Below are 14,620 nucleotides of genomic sequence, written 5' to 3' on the forward strand. Positions count from 1 at the left end.
TGAAAGATCATTCTCACCGGTTTGAAAATCGCGCAACTTTTATCTACCTCGAAAAAGCGCCAATGGACGCAGTGGCAAAACGCTCAAACTGTTGGGCAACGTGACCGACGGAGTAATATTTCCTTAGACCGTTCAAGTGGCGCCACCTGTGGCGAAATCTTAGAACTACTAACCCATTTAGCAGAAACGAAATGTAGGAGTAAACTTGACATCCGATGTATTATCCAATTTATTAGACGGTCCATGCCAATGTTAAATAAAATCGAAGCTTTTTACATGCTTCAGTGATGGTGCCATCAATTTAATTCAAACGTTTATTATTTGTCGATAAATTTGGCTAACAGTTTGGGCGTTTTCTCACTACGCCTTTTGGCGCTGTACGGACCACCGAATCGAGCTTCTAAAAATTGCCACGGTGGCGTCACTTTCGCGCGCTTTCTTTTAAAAGAATTTATTATAATAAATGAATATTTCCGAAATTTATGATTTGAAAGCACCAAATTCGTTGGGCGCACGCATTCAAATTATGAAAATGTCTCTTATAAAATAATTAACAATTGGCACTATATAAAATCCTATAACATGAGTTTACTTTACTTAAAAATTAAATTTGATATCGCGTGTAGTTAAAATTTAGCGAAATATCAATGCGAGCTAATAACAATAGCAAATTCGAGATGCAAGATTGCACTTCGAAATACAATAACTTCTCATTTGAAAATAACTCCACTAAGATATTATTACTAATATATTATTTATCATTGTTCCAGCACGTCTATCGATTACAAACGAAACCGTTGCAATTTAATACATTTCCATCTCGTCGCATCACAGCGGTCGCATTTCCATCTCACGAGAACTGGAGAAAATTAGAAGAACGCCATTCATGAAAAACAATCAAACCTTTGTAATAGAACTATACAGTATATTTCCATACAATACAGTATCGAATGCATTTACAGTGTAATGTATTCCCTTCAACGGTTACCAGTGGCGCAGAATCCTACAGGACAGAGAATATCAAGCGGGTGTAATAAAATCAACATTTTATTTTGAAAAATTCAGACAATTACACAGATGCGAAAACAATGGTAGCGCACGTTCGTAGCACCAATAAATAGACACGTTGAACCGAATTAACGTTAGGTTTCTTTTTTTTTCTCAGAGTGACTACACACGCCTGGCTAAACGTCGCCATCCGCCGATCGAGCAGCCGATCGCGGACGACAAGAAATCGATCCCGATTTTAAAAGAAATCCCGCGAATCTCTGTTCGCGCCGCTACATATACAAGGTGTCCCGTAAATGTCTCGCAATCCGGAAATGGGAGGTTCCTGAGGTCATTTGAAGCAACTTTCTCCTTTGCGAAAATTTTCTCCGAGGCTTCGTTTACGAGTTATTAACGAAAAACACTGACCAATGATAGACGAGGCGCGAGCTGGCGCGTGACGGTCGAACCAATGAGCGGAACTGGGCTTCGCGCGGGGCCGCCGGGCGCTCGCCTCTCATTGGTCACTGTTTTTCGTGAATAACTCGTTAACGGTGCCTCGGAGAAAATTTGTCTAAAGGAAAAAGTTGCTTCAAATAATCCGAGGAACCCGCCATTTCTAGATTGCGAAACATTTTTGGGACACGCTGTATATGTACTCGGCTGTAACAGCGAGAGTTCACGTTGATCCGTTCGTTTCTTTTCGACGTCTTTTTCCTATCGTCTCTCGTTCTTTCTCTCTTCATATTTCTTTTGATAATTACAAGAATCGAAGCACGTTCTTCCTCGAACGCGTCGCCTCCGTTCGTCATTCGCGACCGGCGAAGAAAACATGGACGATCGTGACCGCGCGTCCTAAGACCCCTTCTCGATCATCGTCGATCATCGTACACCATATCTAAGTCGGAAAGGGCGATATAGAAATATTCATATGTCGATCCGCGATTCAAGGTTCGTTGTTCGCGCGAACGCGTCGCCGCCGCCGAACGACGAGGACGGCCGCGAACGATCCTCGCGATCATTTTTCATCTCGTCGACGTTTTTCATCTCGTTATTTCGTTAAATCTCGACGTTAATCGATCCGTTCCCTCCGTTACGTCGTCGTCGTCGTTCGTATTTCTCATTCTTTTCTTTCTTTCTTCCTTCTTTTTTTTCCTTTCTTTCGAGGGGGGATCACAACAGCTGCGTCCGTGCGAGCAGCGAAACGATGCGACAATTCGTCGTCTCTCGTCTCCGTGTTTCCTTCTCGTTTCTTCCATTCCGTTAAGACACTATATTAAACGACTTTAGAAACGCGCCGGAAGGATCATCACAGGAGACAGATGATCGCGTTCCCGCCGCAACACGGTTTAGGTAGAAGGAACTATCGACAATTTTGGTGGACTAACTTTCGTGGCGTGATTAAAGATAGGACTCGTCGACCACGGACACGGATCGCGGATTTTATGCAGCTAACGCGCGAACAGGGCCCGGCTTAACACGTTCCGTGCCGAGCTTTTTTTACTCGAATCTTCACACTTTGATATTTTACTAAAACTTGATGTATTACGTGCAATTATTAATTCTCGTACACATAACAACGTAACAAAAACTTATCAACGCCCATTCTTGCGGTGGAAATTGATTCTTCGGTTCTAAATTTCTTGGAAACAATTTGTTCAGTTCACTAAGTAAACATGCAAGCGTGTACCATCGATGGTACACGTGGCACGGAACGTGTTAACCGGCGGCTCGCGAGCCACCCCGCGGCTCTTTCACCCTCTCGCGCGCTCCGGGCGCACCCCGATGCACCCTCGCGCCGCGGCCTTCGCGCGCGACACAGTTTTCCTGTGCTCCACGTTGGGATACTCCATTTTACGCGCTGGAATGTGCACGGAGCTGTGGTCGTGTTTATGGAACCGAAGTACAGTAATTTCTCCTGGAAATGGCAAATTTTTCGTTGCTGTGAATTTCCCTGTGCTAGGGCTACGCCTATGTATTTTATTGCTACGTCGATGCTAAGGGACACAAAATGGTCTGCTTGGATGTGAGTCGAGTGAGGGAAACTGGGACCGTTAAATTGTGGCATGTGGCCTCCGAATTGTCTTAGAAACGTGTTACGTGGCCTCCGAATTGCCTTCAAATAGTGTCAAATTATTATATTAATAGTTCAAATAGCGTTCAAATTGCTTCGAATCGTGTCACGTGGCCTCCAAATTGCTCGAATCGTGTCAAGTTGCCTCCGAATTGCCGTCGTATCGTGTCACGTGGCTTCCAAAGTGCCTCGAATCATGTCACGTGACCTCCAAATTGCACGACTAGTGTCACGTGGCCTCCAAATTGGCTTCGAATCATGTCACGTAGCCCCCAAATTGCTCGAATCGTGTCACGTGGCCTCCAAATTGCTCGAATCGTGTCAAGTTGCCTCCGAATTGCCTCCGAATCGCATCACGTGGCCTCCAAATTGCCTTCGAATAGTATCACACATGGCCTGCAAATTGCTCGAATTGTGTTACGTGGCCTCCAAGTTGCTCGAATAGTGTCAGGTGGCCTCCGAATTGTTTCAAATAGTGCCACGTGACCTCCGAATTGCTCGAATCGTGTCACGTGGCCTCCAAATTGCTCTAATCGTGTCAAGTGGCCTCCAAATTGCTCAAATCGCGTCAAGTTACTTCAAAATTGCCTTCGAATCGTGAACAATTACAAATAAAAAAAGAAGAGTCAGAATTGCGACTTGGTAATCTCAAATCAGCCGGTTTCAATTCCGGGCATTTCTGGGAGAAATTACCGTAGCGGGGAACGATACGGTCCCGCCGAGAGTTTGGCTCGCGGCCGAAAGAAGTCGCCCGGGGCCGGGTAAACGATCCCCTAAAATTCAGTACGGTAAACTGTCTGTCTAAACGAGATTTCTAGAATCCGATACGGTTAGAATGTTCCAATGAATCTGTTCGTTTAGAAAACCCGAACGAACGAACGAATTTCTGCTGCTTCGACGCCGATATTTTTAACCCTTCGCACTCGGGCGGCTGCACTCCGAGACGCCGCTAAAAATTGGTATAATATTCTTCAAAATCGCTCCAAGAGCATTAGACTCGTTTATATCTAAAAAGAAAAGCATTGCGCTAAATATAACAGACTCTCAATTTCACGCGCACAAACCGCGATTATATAAAATTATATTATAATATAATTTATAATTATATAATTTATATTTATATTATATAATTTATAATTATAATATATAATATATTATATAATTTATATTTATATTATATAATTTATAATTATAATATATAATATATTATATAATTTATAATTATAATATATAATATATTATATAATTTATATTTATATTATATAATTTATAATTATAATATATAATATATTATTAATTATATATAAAATTATATAAAACAGAAACACCGTGGATCAGAGAGATCAAAATTTGGATTTCGAGTTCAGAATAGCTTCGACTGCGAAGGGTTAAATCAGCGAGGATCTAGAACGATCTTCAACGATTCGCGGTTCGTAGCGAATGCGTGTGTAAAATTCAAACTCGTGTTCGAACGATACAAAAAACGCTGTCACGAGGGATCAAACTTTTGGTTGCATCGTCGCCGATAGTTTGCGAAGAACGCCGATCGCGCGACGCTCGTCGCCCTCGCGTACAATTTGTTGTTCTCGCTTCGTCTCGCGTCGCGAACATGTTTCAGCTGTTTAAAAAAAATTGTACCGCATCGCCAGTTTTAAAAGTCGCAATTACATATCGTGCGCGGCGAACACGAAATCAAAGTTTCGTCGAGGGATCGTAGAACAGTGTAAATGCGACGCGATGATGTGAGCCGTTCATTTTGAAAATGGCATAAGTCACTTTACCGTAATGAAAAGCGGTGATTTTTTAATGTTTATACGAAATTATTTATACTGAGAAAAATATCAGTATCCTGAGATAACAAATACAAGCGAATCTTCTCGAAAGTTAGCATCCATATTTTTAAACGTGTTAAAACGCAAACCTTAAATATATCGACTTAAAAACAAAGTGACTTATGCCACTTTCTAAATAAACGGCTCATGTAATTATCAAATTGATAATTTGAAATAACAAGAGACCGGTAACACAGCGCTGGTTCTTTCGAAAGTTCGATTCATTCGAAGTTCGATTCATTCGAGCGTTTCGTGGAACGATTCGTCGATGCGGCACGAACGCTTCTAGATTAACCTAATGTCAAATCAGACTTCAACGCGTTAATCGTTTTTTTTTTTTAATACGTTAATCAGTTTCCTTTAAATTAGAGAATGCTAGACCTATTGTCAATAAAGGCAGTAGTCTTGAGATCATTCTGTGCCCTAAATGGTCTATCCTTAATCAAGGGAGTCCCGCCACGCGTCGAACAAATTGCCGCGAAGTCGAAAAATCAACCGTCCCACCCCCTAGAGAACGCACCCTTAAAATGTTTCGAACGATAACAGCTGCCCGACTTGTTAACAATTTATAAACGATCTCGCGTATCCGTGTGCACACAAAATGCCGGTCCCTTCGCGAATCGTTGCTTGAAAAACATTTCATCGAACAAATTGCCGCGAAGTCGAAATCAACCGTCCCACCCCCTAGAGAACGCACCCTTAAAATGTTTCAAACGATAACAGCTGCCCGACTTGTTAACAATTTATAAACGATCTCGCGTATCCGTGTGCACACAAAATGCCGGTCCCTTCGCGAATCGTTGCTTGAAAAACATTTCATCGAACAAATTGCCGCGAAGTCGAAATCAACCGTCCCACCCCCTAGAGAACGCACCCTTAAACTGTTCCAAACGATAACAGCTGCCCGACTTGTTAACAATTTATAAACGATCTCGCGTATCCGTGTGCACACAAAATTCCGATCCCTTCGCGAATCGTTGCTTGAAAAAACATTTCATCGAACAAATTGCCGCGAAGTCGAAATCAACCGTCCCACCCCCTAGAGAACGCACCCTTAAAATGTTTCGAACGATAACAGCTGCCCGACTTGTTAACAATTTATAAACGATCTCGCGTATCCGTGTGCACACAAAATGCCGGCCCCTTCATGAATCGTTGCTTGAAAAACATTTCATCGAACAAATTGCCGCGAAGTCGAAATCAACCGTCCCACCCCCTAGAGAACGCACCCTTAAAATGTTTCAAACGATAACAGCTGCCCGAATTGTTAACAATTTATAAACGATCTCGCGTATCCGTGTGTACGCAAAATGCCGGTCCCTTCGCGAATCGTTGCTTGAAAAAACATTTCATATTTCCGTCAGCAGTCCGTCAACGTTTCAATACCTGGACGTTCGTTTTGATTGCTCGCACTTCGATCTAATCTAACGCGATCAACGAACGATGTCGATGGAATGAAGTGTAAAAAATCACTATCGTTGGCACTAAGTGTCTACTCCGCAGTGTTCCGTTTCCGGCCGAGGCGCCGGCGAAGCAGCCATTGTCGCATCGAGAAGCCTAAAATAGTAGCTACACGCAACGAGTGAATTTTCTTTTTTCTTTTCTTCTTTGTTTTTCGGAGAAAAATCGTCGACTTGAATAGTAAAAAATTCTTTAACCCCTTAACGCGCAGAAACGTATTAACACGGGCGTGCAAAACCGGCCAAAATGTGCAGACCCGTATATATACGGTCGGCGTCGCAACTTATGTCGCTAAAATGTTCAGATTCGAATATATGAAAAACAGTACGATGGGTACAAAATTCGATCTGCAATGCGATTCAATATTCGCTATAATTATTTATCCACTATTTTTATTGAATTTTTAGTAATTTTTGCATTTTTTTTAATATTTATGAAATTAAGGTCCAAATATGTATTTTCTTAGATAAAAAAATTGATTTTTTTTGGTCGGCTTTTTTTTTTTAAATTGTGCATTAAGGGGTTAATATCGCGATACATTCGACGCGACACCGCGAGTAATAGGACTTTTCTTGAGCGATTGGTTCTTCACAGTTTCTTTCTTTTTTTTCTTTTTTTTTTAATTGGCACTATCGTTCTTCATCCCGATTCAATTCAGCCTTTCGCGTTCGTATCCGACGAAACTACGTCACGTTGTTTATCTTCGTTAATCCTCGAGCGGGAATTAACGCGTCTAGAAAAGCGCGAGAGAGAGAGAGTTCAATAATTTTTCTTAATTAGTTTTCCAAGAACCTCGAGAGCGCGTCGCGTGACTTTCCACTTTCGCGCATCGTTTTAATATTCTTCGTACGAATGCAATTATTAATTATTAATTATAATAATAATTATAATAATTATTAATAATTATTTTCTTCAACGTCGAATCGAAAAATATTCACCTTAAGTGAAAACAAGATATTTGGTTCTGACTCGAGAATCGATAAAGGGTGAATATATTTTGCGATAATATGTATAATAAATATGTTAACGATGCGCGTAATATTTCTGGAATTGTTCATCGTTCGGGTTGAACGAATTGTTCGAAAACACGTGAGAAATATTCGGTGTAAATAATAATGACACTTCAACGCGTTTAGCGTTGATTCGAAAACTTCGTTCGAGGAAACATGGTGGTAAATGTATGCGGCGCAACGCGTGGCAGATAATTCATTAGTCCCGAGAAATCCTCGATATTACACGTACGAAACTTCGATTACGAATTCCAAGCGAATATAGATCTCGTTGATTCCGCGGACTGTTCGATGATCCGTCGACTTTTTCAAACCTGAACACATTACGATCCGCCATCGATTCTAAAGGAACTTCCCCGGCGAGCACGCGAAACCACAAATCATTTATAACGGTTCCAACCTAATCTAGTCGTCAGCTATAACAATTAACGAACAATTATCTTTACATTGTTCTATACGCATACAATTTTTTTTTATAATCATCGATTTAATACTCTCGCACGATCGCATAATAAAGCGTGGTACTTCAGCATGTATCCGAATAATTGTTTCTGAATGATAATTAATAATATATATAATATAGTATATAATATAATAAAATATATAATATAGTATATAATAATTAATAATATATATAATATAGAATATAATATAATAAAATATATAATATATAATATATAATTAATTAATAATGATTGAATAATACTATTTAAATAATGATTTGATTACACGATGACGCACTATTAAAAATATCTCAGAATTAAAAGAGCCAAATGCCGTTCCAATATTTTTTCAACTGAGTCGATTTAATTCTGCATTCATTCGTATTTATTCTTATTATTTATTATTATTATTATTTATTCTTTCTCTGAAATTAGGATTGCTCGCAATCAGCATTGAGCAAAAATACGCAATCAGGAATGGTTTTCCATCTTCGTTAATCCTTTGCAAATTTCTGACAGCATTACAAATGTTTCCCTCAAACAATTTGATTACGTATCAAAGTAATTGGACGATTCTCAATAATGGCACAAACGAATAAATAATAAATAATCTAATTATATGTTTACAACGTCTAAAGTAAGATACATAGTCGCAACGTCGTTACTAGATAGCAGATTTTATGCATTTGCGGTAAAAACGAGTAAACGATAAAAGCTCTAAAATAATTCAAGATTCTTCATCCATCGTTTTCAATTTATTAAAACCGTTGAGACGACGGATCAATTTTTATACAGCTCCTGTTAATTGCAACCGAGGCAAAAGATAATTATTTTGCACAAAGATCCGCGGTCTAGTCATCTTTGCGTCGACATTCGTCCCCGAAGGGCCGCTAATAATTTCGCGTCGATCTTCAAACAGCTAACAATTGTTTCAAAAAAAAAAAAAATAGCAATCCATAATAATAGTAATCCATAAAAATAGATACATGCTGAAATACATAGTATTCGTGACAAAGGGTCGCTAAAAGTTCGCCAGAATGCACGATTGCGCGCGTGCACGGACCGTAACGTGTTAACAATAAAATCTCTGAAAGAACAGAGAGAGAGAGAGAGAGAGAGAGAGAGAGAGAGAGTTCGATCGCGATAAAAGAGTGTTGTTACAACGGAGAGGTTCTCTCCGAGCCACGAGGTTAGTCCACGAGAGATCAGATATTTCGAGGTGCTTCCTATATAGAAAAATTCGCTTCCTCCTATCGCGATACGCGCGCAAGATTACATTTCTCGACGCCGAGGAGTATAGTATAATACGGTCTACGCTTTGGCACAAAGATCGCGTCTGTGAAAACGATAGTTTAATTGGATTTGAGCTCGACGATTATTCGGTAGAAACTCTACTTTCGGAAACACCGGGCGCTAGGTTTCGGTTACAGATCAAAAATCTGTTCTCGGGTTTACGGGTTTCTGTGGTATCCGTTCTTCTTTCTTTTTCCTCTCTTCTTTCTTTTTTTGTTTGGTTTTGTTTTGCTTCGTTTTGCAACGACGAGGTTCCCGGAAACAGCCGGGAAACGCTCGTCGCGATTCACGCTTCCCGTCGTCTCGACGGCGTCGTCCGACGGACACGATTACCCTACTACAATAGATCTCTAGAACACTCGCGATCGAGCCAATCTGACGACGCCTTGGAGACTTTTAATCTTTATATATATATATTATATATATAATATTATAACATATATTATACATGTAATATTATAATTTATATTATATATAATTATATATAATATTATAACATATATTATATATGTAATATTATAATATATATTATATATATAATTATATATAATATTATAACATATATTATATATGTAATATTATAATATATATTATATATATAATTATATATATTATTATATATATATAATATTATAACATATATTATATATATAATAATATAATATTATAGTATATATTATATATGTATTATATAATATTATATATATGTACAATAATATAATAATAATAATAATAATATATATAATATAATATATGTATAATAATGTATATATGTACAAATATTATATATAATTATATTATTATATATATAATAATATATATAATATTTATATATATATATTATATATACGATAAAATTCAAAATATACAACCGTAACTACGTTAAACCGAACGAAAGGACAACAAGATACTTATTCGTCGTTACTTTCGAAAACGATCGGTCGAGTGTGTCTGAGCGTTTGATTCGTTTCACACGGCCAGCGGTTGCCTCCGTTCGAGGATCGATCTCGCGTCATTGAACAAAAACTGGTGCACGAATAATAATTGCGCCAGAAACACCGTCGGTGACGAGACAGAAATTAGCCGGCTCTGTCGCTGATTCGCCGGATAAAAACGAATCCCCGTTCGCGTCGACGTCGCAAATTTTGTCCAAAAGAACAACAATCTCTCGTTCGGTTCGCGATGTCTCGCTTATCTCGAATACGCGATACAGCGCGACTAGGACGTAAGTTACAGATCCGAACGAATGAGAGAATCGAGAATGACACGCAAATGTTTTCGGAACATCGTGATTTTTGCGACGATCCAAGCGGCCCGCCGTTTCTAACGCGTCGCGCTTCTCGGCGGCGTTCGCGGCTTCGATCGATTAATTTTTGCGGAAACGAATGCTCCGAAATGACGGAATGAACAAACGACGCGAAAGCGAATGAATGCGCTGTTGCGAGGAATCGGACTCGTCGCGACGATTTCGTACTATTAAATGTGAGCGTGATTCGCAGAACTTAGAGATAAAAATAATACAGATAAATAGAGAGATAAAAATAATCGAGACATAATAAAACTGTCCAGTTCTATCGGGGACGCTGTTAACACGTTGTCATGCTATTATCTGCACAGTTGCAACAGGTACATAGAGGCTTTTTGATTGCAAATAAATTAATTAATTTGATTACAATAAATTAATAAAATTATATTATATTATATATATATATATAATATAATATAATTTAATATATATATATATATATATATATATATATATATATATATATATACATAATATAATATAATATAATATAATATAATATAATATAATATAATATATATATGTATAATATTAGCACGCAATAATATATATTAAATAATAATACTATTAACATACTAATAATATAATTAAAACAATACCATTATATATAATAGTGCTAATATACTTATTATTATATATATTCATATATTATTGTGTGCCAATATTATTCCGCTTTAAAAGACCATCCTTCAAATTATTGCTAGAATCCTCGCGACGAGTCCGCCTCGCGAATTTACAGCGAGTATTTCAAAACAAATATCGTACAACAGCGCTAATCGACGCAGCAACGACAGAGATCGTAGCCGCGAGGGGTTGAAATCGCGAGAAAATAGAGAGCACGGGAGAGAATAAAACGTTCTTGAGCATTGAAAAACGAGGAACCGCTGCCTTATTGTACAGCCTCGACGACCGTGGTAATCAATAAACATCTGACAGAGCAACAACCAAATCGAGGAATTTCCTTTTGATCTATGTAAGCAATCGGAGGAGTGCTCCAAGGTCCGTTCGGCGGGGTCTGCGAACGAAATTGATAGACGCCGGGATGCCGGTTCGTCGAGTGCTCGCGCGAAGCCGACGGTCATCGGCCGACCATAATCGAGCCGATCGGAGAGATTAACCCCTTGACATACAACGACGAGTGGGGGCCGTCGATCGCTTCATGTGCTATCGCAAACTCTGACGAGCGTAATTCGTAAAGAGCTATTTTCGGCGAACGCCGCGCAGTATACAGAGTGTCCCAAAATTATGGTACTTCCGGGAAATAGCGGGTTCCTGAAGTCATTTGAAGCAACTTTTTCCTTTACAAAAATTTTCTCCGACGCGTCGTTGACGAGTTATCAACGAGAAACCCTGAGCAATGAGAGATCGCGAGCGGTCGACGCTCCGCCCTCGCGATCATTGCCGCTGCGTCGGATGGTCGGTGCGACGCGGCATTGGCCGAAGGGGTGGAGCGCTGGCCACGCTCGCTCTCCGATTGGTCACTGTTTTTCGTTAATAACTCGTAAACGAAGCCGCGGAGAAAATTTTTGTAAAGGAAAAAGTTACTTGAAATGACCTCAGGAATCCCTCGCTTCCCGGAAATGCCATAATCTTGGGTCTCCCTGTATTATTGGATTACTTAATTGCTTCACTGGCGCGTCGCTTCTGGTTCGTTCGCAATGACCCCCCCCCCCCCCCACCCTCCCTTCTTCTCAACAGTACCGATAACAAATTTGCACCCACAAACCAGTAATCCAAATTTCAAAATGAAACATTCTCTCTCTCAGCTCGCAGATAACCGTTCAGTTAAACCAAATTAAACAGTATTTTGAATTCGGTCCCGTCAAATCCCGTCTCATTCGCATGTCAAGGGGTCAACGGGTTCTCCGCGCGAGTCCAACGTGCACGAGAGCTCGCCGCTAAGCCGCAAGTGGACGACCGAATCCCGGTTCGAGCGAAGGCGAGAGAGATTCGGCAGCGAACAAAGTCCGACCATGTCCACGGACATGTTTCGTTGGTCCAGGTCGACTTCCATGGACCTCGTTGATCGTTCAACGGCCCTCGTATTAATGTTGAATCCGCGCGTCGACGCTTCGTCTCTCTTCGGCAGTCTCTCGCCCACAGACTACAAGGCGTTGGCAGACCGACGCCGCGAAAGGACCTCCTCCTCCTCCCCCTCCTCCTCTCAAGAACACTTATCATCGCCACACCATTATTACTCCCGGACCAGCAGAGTCCTACTGAATGTAGTAAAAAATCGTTCTGAAGCGGATAACGGCGCGTCCATATCTCAGCGTTCATTCCTGCTCGACGCTGATGTCGACCGTCCGGACCCTGGACGAGTCGGTCGGGAGCAGCTGAAGTCGCTCGGGCTCCACGTCCAGCATGATGATGCACATGAAGCTCTTCCCGGACGCCTGGTCCCGCGGATAGATGGTGACGGCCGCGAACTTGTCGACGGTGCCGTCCACGTAGGCGCGCAGCTTCTTGTACACCTGCGGGAAGTGCCTCCTCAGGGAGACGCCGCGCAGCTTCAGCTGCCTCTGGATGTTCGTGAAGCTGATCTCCCTGATCCTCTGCGGCGTGTTCTGGCCGTCGTTGCCGGGCAACGAGGTCAACACCAGCATCTCCGGGGACTCCATCTCCCTGGTGATGTTGCAGGGCGACGCGGACTGCTGCCTGCCCTGCGGCGAGGCGGACGACGAGGAGGTGTGGTGCCTGCTGGCCGAGTCCAGGTGGATCTTCGCGCACCTGGACACCAGCTGCCGCTCCCATTTCACGGCCCCGCTGGTCGGCACCTCGCTGACCACGCACACCGCCACGTAGAGCACCAGCCTGGTGTCCGGGTTGTACGACTTGCAGAGCCTGATCACCTCGGCGTAAAGGTCGGCGCCCATCTCGCTGGCGAGCAGGTCCGACCAGCGGATGTAGGTCGGCTTGCCGAGGTCGACGAACCCGTTCGCGATGAACTTCTCCGCGGCCTCCGGGCTCGAGAAGAAGCACTTGACGGCCCCGCGGCCGTGGGACGCGTGGCCCCGCTTCGCCAGCGCGGAGATGTGCTTCAGCGTGATCGGGTCCTCCTTCGCCGAGGACAACACCTGCTTGCAGAGGCTGCCGGCCCGCGAGTGCAGGCAGGTGCGCCGGTGACGCTGCCAGTGCGCTTTCCTGCACTCCCGCGAACAGTAGAGGCAGGTGCAGTTGTGGCAGCTCTTGTAGGTCTTCCGCGCGTCGGCCAGGCTCGCCGTGTTGCTGCACTTGTTGTTACGGCAACGGACCACCTTCTCGGCCGCGGTGCCCGCCGCCAGGCCGTTCGCCTCCTGGGTGTTGTCGAACGAGACCCGCCGCGAACGCAGCGGCCCGCCCCTCGACATCTGCATCGTCGACATCTTCGAGGGGATCGTGTCGCTGCCCTCGCTCTTCCGTCTGACCAGCTCACCCGTGTAGTGCGAGCCACGGTCCTCCGTCGCGCCCTGCATGTCCATCACGCTCCTAGCGGACTCTGCGACAGTCGGCAATAACAAGGATTGTCAGGAGTTTCGGGGCATCGTTTTCGGATTTGGGTCGTGCTCGCGGTCCGAGCTATACCGGGTTACTATCGTTTGCAATCCCGTTGTTACGGGTTTCTGAGAGACGTTTCTTCGGGACCGCGGTTGTCCACATGTTTGCGACAGATATCGTCGAATGCGTTCCCGGGAGATGTCGTTGTTCATGACTGAAGGGCTGTCGAGAGTGTTCGACTTTTTGGTGCTTTTGGTTTTGATGATCGCTTTGTCGAGAACGCGATTTTACGCGAGAATTTGGTGCTCCATTGTTACGTATTGCATTTAGCTGCTCGAGGTGCTACAGGGTGCTCGAGAAATGTCTCGTAATCCAGAGATGGGGGTTCCTGAGGTTATTTGGAGCAACTTTTTCCTTAACGAAAATTTTCTCCGAGGCGTCGTTGCCGAGTTATCGACGAAAAACCAATGGCCAATGAGAGACCGCGTGCGCCTGACGCCCCGCCCTCGCGACCATTGCCCTTGCGTCAGACGGCCGGCGCGACGCGGCGTTGGCCGAAGGGGCGGAGCGCTGGTCGCGCTCGCTCTCCGAGTGGCCAGTGTTTTTCGTTAATAACTCGTAAACGAAACCGCGGATTGCATTTTCGCTGAGGAAAAAGTTACTTCAAATCACCTCAGGAATCACTTTCTCCCAGGTGTTAACATAATTATGGGACACCCTGTATAACAACGTTTTGA

General features: G+C 42.7%; 1 protein-coding gene and 1 long non-coding RNA gene across 7 annotated transcripts in view; both read right to left on the reverse strand.

Annotated features, from left to right (window-relative positions):
• Positions 1-904: 904 nt before the first annotated feature.
• On the reverse strand, positions 905-10,834 carry LOC143260446 (uncharacterized). Its single transcript, XR_013034618.1, has 2 exons — positions 3,609-10,834; positions 905-3,578 (listed from the first exon to the last, which is right to left on the reverse strand). It is a non-coding gene; the product is annotated as an uncharacterized LOC143260446 (long non-coding RNA).
• Positions 10,835-12,004: 1,170 nt separating this feature from the next.
• The window catches only part of LOC117218047 (uncharacterized), a 170,284-nt gene continuing 167,668 nt past the window's right edge, over positions 12,005-14,620 (reverse strand). For 5 of the 6 annotated variants that reach the window (XM_033466076.2, XM_033466080.2, XM_033466079.2 and 2 more), the window contains one exon: positions 12,005-13,884. In XM_033466076.2, the coding sequence (XP_033321967.2) occupies positions 12,683-13,884 (1,202 nt within the window). In that variant the 3' untranslated portion in view covers positions 12,005-12,682. The remainder of the gene's footprint in view (positions 13,885-14,620) is intronic. The other variant, XM_033466083.2, reaches the window with a different exon arrangement.

Source organism: Megalopta genalis, chromosome 1 (genome assembly GCF_051020955.1).
Source record: "Megalopta genalis isolate 19385.01 chromosome 1, iyMegGena1_principal, whole genome shotgun sequence".
Classification (NCBI taxonomy): domain Eukaryota; kingdom Metazoa; phylum Arthropoda; class Insecta; order Hymenoptera; family Halictidae; genus Megalopta; species Megalopta genalis.